Below are 6,000 nucleotides of genomic sequence, written 5' to 3' on the forward strand. Positions count from 1 at the left end.
CCGCCCTGCTGCATTTAATCAGAAATTTGATTAGCAATTTAATGAGGACGTTCCAGAAAGCTGACAGGCAGTTCAGAGTGAAAACTGCAGTCAATGTGACCCAAAGAGAAACCGACTCGACTCAGACCAGGAGAAAAACTCAGTAAGCTCTGCGTTTCCCTACATGTGCAAATAATTAAAATTTACATTTTTTAAATGATCAAGATAAACTTCATATTTTTGCAAGAATAAATTTTTTAAAGTATTTTGCTAGTAGTGCTTTTTGCCACAATGTATTTCATATATTGACTGAAAACGAAATGCAGTGTGAATAAAATAAATGGGCTTGATGAGATGAGAATAATTATAAAGTGAAATTAAATTTCAAAAGTGACAAATTCATTTAGTTGGATTATAAAAGAAAATAAACCTAAATAACAGATTAAACAATAAATGTCTTGTTGACCTCATATGTGTGTTTAATCAATTAATTATCAAAATTGGTTTTTGAATTGGGTTGAAAAAAGGTTTAATTAAAAGGCAATTAATGGAGTCCAAACACTGGAGCCTCAACTTCCTGCATTACATTTTAACTTGTATGATTAATGAATCTTGGTCGATTCTCTTATTTTGTGCTGAATGTATCGATAATATGAGGCAGGTCGGCATCAAAGCGGTTCTTGGTGACGAAGCCACTCAAAGCACTAAAACCCGGTGAAAATGACTGATGTAGTGGATTCACTGTGATTTTATTAATCACAGAAACATTTATGTTGAAATGGACGTTTCCTCTCTGCTCCAGAATGATTCCTCCGTCAAGTGAGAACTTCCTGGTCAACAACCTGGCCGCGGGGACTCAGTACGACCTGTGTGTGCTGGCCATCTACGATGACGTCATCACGTCGCTAACGGCAACGTGCGTGGTGGGCTGCGTGCAGTTCACCACCGAGTCGGAGTACATGCGCTGCCACTTCATGCAGTCCCAGTTCCTGGGTGGGACGATGATCATCATCATCGGAGGGATAATCGTCGCCTCGGTGCTCGTCTTCATCATCATCCTGATGATTCGCTACAAGGTGGGTGAGGACAGGAAGACTTGTCTCACATGAGCAGAGATGAAGATGAAGATGAAGATGAATAAATGTGCATGTATTGGTGTGAAAAGATGATTATTCCATAAAAATAAAAACTGGCAACAATCAGTTTGTGAATCTTTTCCAGCTGTGGAGGAATGATGACCCTCTTATCTTTGCAGAATCTTTCTACTTCAGCCACAATGGAGAGTTTTTAAACAATAATGGCCTTTTTAAGTCATGGCACAGCATCGACTTTGACTAGGCCAATCTTAAGTCATGGTTTTCTTTAGCCATCCTGAGGGGAACCTGCTGGTGTGTTTTCATCATTTTCCTGCTGTTGAGGCCCGGTTGGGTCGACAGCAGAACTCATGGTTCCATTTATCACAGCAGGTCTCCCAGGCCCAGATCACCACACTGCCACCACCGTGCTTTACTGTTGCCCAGAGGCTCTCTTTCTGAAATGCACTTTTAGTGCAGATGGAACGAGGTGCACCGCAGCTTTTCGTCTCGTCTGTCGGCAGAATGGTTTTTAAAAGGTTTTCAAGAAGAAATAGATTTTATTTTCATTTCTCTCTTAACACAAATAAAAGCTGTTTATTTGTTTACTTGTGTTGTTTTTAACCAGAGACTAAATGTCCTGGTAGAACATATTTACAGACAAAAAGGGTTTTTTATTTGAAATGTAGAATCTACATATTTTTGTACAGATTTGTGTTGTTCTTTCAGCAAATGGTCATTTTAATCTTTCTTCTGCGATAAATGATTAATAGATTGATTCATCAGGATTAATCCCATTAATGCTTTCAGTCCTAGATGAAAATAAAATCCACTACATGAATCATTTTATCCAGAAAGGCTCTGTGGCTGCAGCTGCTTTGGTTGCATCCCGATGTTGGAATGTAAAATATGATGATGAAATATAACGTGCAGATTGTTTTAACTGACCTTAATTTAATAAAAGTGTCACTAAAGCTCTTCCAGAGGCTAAAACCTTTTTTCCTTCCATTTTACTCCTCAGGTTTGTAACCCTGGTGAAGGTGGCAAAGGCGTTTCCATGTCGATGACCAACGTCCACTCGCAGACCAACGGGCAGCAGTCACATGGCTGCACCGTCACTCCCAGCTCCTCTAAACACGGATCAGTTGGATTGGATGATTTGTCTGCAGGCTTAACGAAAAAGAGCAGCGCGGTGGTGGCGGTGGGACCCGGGGAGAAGGACGCACTCACTCAGTCGTCTGACTGCTCCACAGCCACGTCTGTCCTGAGCCAGAGCTGGGCGGCGCGGAGCCCCACGGCCGGCGGTGAAGACCGGGACAAAGTGGCTGAGCAGAGACCTCTGACTGGCGTCGGGTCGCCCACCGCCGCCTCCGGGTCCCTGCACAAGCCCAAGAGGAAGCCGGCTCCCGTTCAGCCCGAGAGCCGCCCGCCGCCCTCCTCTCCTCGCCCTCTGCCCTCTTCTACCCCGTCCTCCGCCCCGCTGGAGAACCTCAACACCAACCGCAACAACTCCACCAGTCTCAACAAAACCCCGCCGCCTCCCTTCGTCCCCTCGCCGTTCTCCGGGCCCCTGTTGGCCCCCAGCCCGGTTCCTTCCATGCGGTTCAGAGAAACGCCCGTCCTGCGCCGGGCTCCTCGCGCCGTCTCCTCCTCTGCTAAATACCAGACTCTCCCCACGGAGGAGGGAGGCCGGAGCAGGGCGAGGAGGAGGTACTCGCTCAGCGAAGAAGGCGCAAAAACTCAGTCGCCCCATCAGAGGGCCGGAGGGGCCAAGCTGGGCCGCGTGATGCGGAACAAACGGAGCCAGTCCATGAGCGGGATGCTGCTGTCTAAAGAGGAGGACGGCGACTCGGAGAGAGGGCGCTGCAAGTCGGACTGGTTCTTAGAAAGCACAGTTTGAACTGAACCGTCACAGGAACTTTGGTTCCCTCGTGTTGTTGAGCTGTTTGTGTGTCTGCGGTGCGTCTGGGTTTGTTTTTCCACATGAAGAGCCGGTCAGCCTCTGAATCAGTTCTCAGTTTGTTTTCACGTTTGAATTGTGTTTTTATGTGTTTGATTTGATTGAACATGTTTTCTGGATGAAAGTTTTTTACCTCTTTCTTTTCATCTTGTTTTTCGTATTCTGTTTACGGTTTTGTTCTCCACCTTGACATTATCCTTTGGTAAATGGATAACATGCCTTGTCTCGTAGCGTTGGAGTTGTCTTACTGGATCCACTTTATAGCACAAAAGAACAAAAACAAGACAATGAGCTTGCCACGTCATTTCTGAATTCACATTCACCTTATCTGAAAGCACCACAAAAGGGAAATTAATAAAGGGAAAGAAGATGAAGAACCCTGCAGCAAGAAGAAAAGCACATCATTTTAACAGTTGCACACTTGCATACAGTATGCACCCATTTTGTGGCAAGAGAACAGCAGTCGGTGCCTTCTTTTGCACTAGCAGACCCTCCCTGGCAGTAACTGGATCTGGATTTATGACTTCAGCTCCAGAGGAACCGGACACCACTAAGGAAGAGACGGATTTCACACATAGCCTTTCTTACCTAATGGGGAGTTCTGACATTTTCTTGACATATAAAGACAAGAAGTAACAAACAGACAAACATTTTAATGGACCACTTATGAAATTGTTATTTTTAAACATGAGAAGAAAAAGAAAACGTGAATATCTTGTGAGCTTTTCACTGACATTGGTTTACTTCAGCCTGTGTTGGTCACCAGCTCCCAGAAAGCTTCTGTACAGAAAAAGACAACATGTACCGTGTTGTTATGTTGTGTAAAATAAAACGGTTAAAACTAAAGGTTTTCATCTGTTATTTGGCTTTTTTAGTTTATATCCCTCAAACAGAGGAAGCACATGGCAACAGTGGAAAGGAACAATCATTCAGCAGGAACAGCAGAATCTGAGCAGACAGACACAAAACAACTAAACCTTTTACCATCAAGCTTTGTGGTACAGAACTCTGACTCGGTAACGCAGTTTTATCCTGATTGGTCTTTATTCTGATGGCTGGAGGTCCTGTAATCTGAGCTGCTGTAGGAAGACGCTCGTCTTCATGGAAGAGTCGATGCCGGAACAGGCAACTGGTCCTCAATTCAACGGTCAAACAAAATTCAACAAAACCTCAAAGGAGGAACCTTCTGTGTCTTCAAATAATCTCTGAAATGAACAGAGGGAACCAGAACCCGGTTCATTCAGCTGAACTGGACTCTGGTTTCCTCCACAGAAACATAAAGACTGTCTTGTTTTCGGTGGACGGTGGATCATGTAACGTTTTTCCCTTCTTAAAGAAAACAGCTTTTTATAATTTCTCTGTTTATTTTTGGCTGACATTAACATTTATTTTCTAATTTGAATCATTTCAGTGCAATAAAAGGCAACAACAGAATAAATCTAACAGAATAAAACAGTCTGAATCAGTTCATCCTGACTCTTACAGTCTGCAGCTCATATGCTGAGGCGTCCGTCATGTTGGTCCAGATGGTTCTGTTAGCAGGCGCCGTTGGGCCCGGTCCGGCCCGGTCCGGTCCGGTCCGGGGGAAGTCACTATCATTTAACTTCAGCACAGAAAATCGATTCAGTGTGCAATTAAATCTCTGCAAACGGTTTGACATGAAACGCTTCTGACAGCCGATTGCAAATGGCCGCCCTGACTTTAATTATCAGCCCAGATCTCATGAAGCAAACTAAGTTGACAGAAATGATGGCGGACAAGAACGGACTTCTGAGCATATTAAAGGTTATGTTTTCTAATAGTTACTGATTTTCAGTGAAGTGTCTTTGGTTTAATTTGTGTGTAAAGTAAAATGTTTCACCCTCAGAGAGTCGGAACCAAACCCAATTCCCAGAATGCCCCTGCTGCCGTGTCGCTGCCGGGTTTTCCATTTCAATAGCTGATGATGCTAGCAGACATTCTGTGAATGTGGAAACAGGAACCTGAGTCGCATGCGAGAAGATTAGCGCGGAAACTCAACACCTCCCACAATGCTCCTTGTTTAATTTGGTGAGAGCTCCAGTCTCATTGAGCCAGAGGAGCGTCCTTCCTCTCCACGCCGACAGCTTCTCTCCGACCTTCCAGTGCCTTTCTTAAGCCGTAAATGCTTCATAGTAAGAAGCTTTATGGCAGAATATCCCTCCACACATTCTCCCTCATTTCTCCTCCCATTACATCCTTTTCTTCATCCTCCTGCCTCACTGCATTTCTCAATTTCTTTCACAATTGGGGATTTAGAAACTTTAGTACACAGAGACTTTGCAGCAATAAAAGCAGCTTAGAAATAATTATCTGGTGTATTTGTCGTTTGCTCAAAATGGATCATTTATTCAGTCAGAATGAAAAGTCCTGACATTCTTATGAAGAGAGAAATGGCTGTAAAGTTTTCATGATGAACGATGTGAAGGAGTTTCAATGCAAAGAAAAGATCATTTCAGCCGTCAGCATCTGAAATCCACAGATAAAACCGAAGTTAGTAGACGAACCGGAGGTCACGTTTTGGTTCACATCAAAGTTCGATTACACGTTCACACCGTCCCAAACGGACCGTACTTTAAGACAAACGGACCGGACTTTAAGACAAACGGACCGGACTTTAAGACAGACGGACCGGACCTTCAGGAAACGGACCGGACTTTAAGACAAACGGACCGGAATTTGAGGTAAATGTTTCTTCCTGCGCATCACGAGGAGGTTTTTGCACACTAGCAGCTGTCAGTAAATTCCTCCTGTTCCTGCTCTGCTGCTTCAGCCCCCGGCTGTTTTTAGATGAGCATTTCAATCTCAGTAGCAGACATTCTCATCTGCATTCGTTATGATTTGTGTTCACATTGAGCTCTCAGCCTTTATGCTGCAACGTTTTTCACCTTCGAGCTCCGAGAAGCACAATGAACACGTCAGCATTTTCTGACCAGGAGAAAGAGAAAGCCAGCATGCGATTAATGAAGT

At 44.2% G+C, this 6,000-nt stretch overlaps 1 protein-coding gene across 3 annotated transcripts in view; it reads left to right on the forward strand.

Moving 5' to 3' along the window:
* The window catches only part of LOC103129142 (leucine-rich repeat and fibronectin type-III domain-containing protein 5), an 86,627-nt gene extending 82,769 nt beyond the window's left edge, over positions 1 to 3,858 (forward strand). For all 3 annotated transcript variants that reach the window (XM_007540122.2, XM_007540123.2, XM_007540121.2), the window contains 2 exons: positions 782 to 1,055; positions 2,074 to 3,858. In XM_007540122.2, the coding sequence (XP_007540184.1) occupies positions 782 to 1,055; positions 2,074 to 2,952 (1,153 nt within the window). In that variant the 3' untranslated portion in view covers positions 2,953 to 3,858. The remainder of the gene's footprint in view (positions 1 to 781; positions 1,056 to 2,073) is intronic.
* The last annotated feature ends 2,142 nt before the right edge of the window (positions 3,859 to 6,000 follow it).

This window comes from Poecilia formosa, unplaced genomic scaffold (assembly GCF_000485575.1).
Source record: "Poecilia formosa unplaced genomic scaffold, Poecilia_formosa-5.1.2 Scaffold519, whole genome shotgun sequence".
NCBI lineage: Eukaryota > Metazoa > Chordata > Actinopteri > Cyprinodontiformes > Poeciliidae > Poecilia > Poecilia formosa.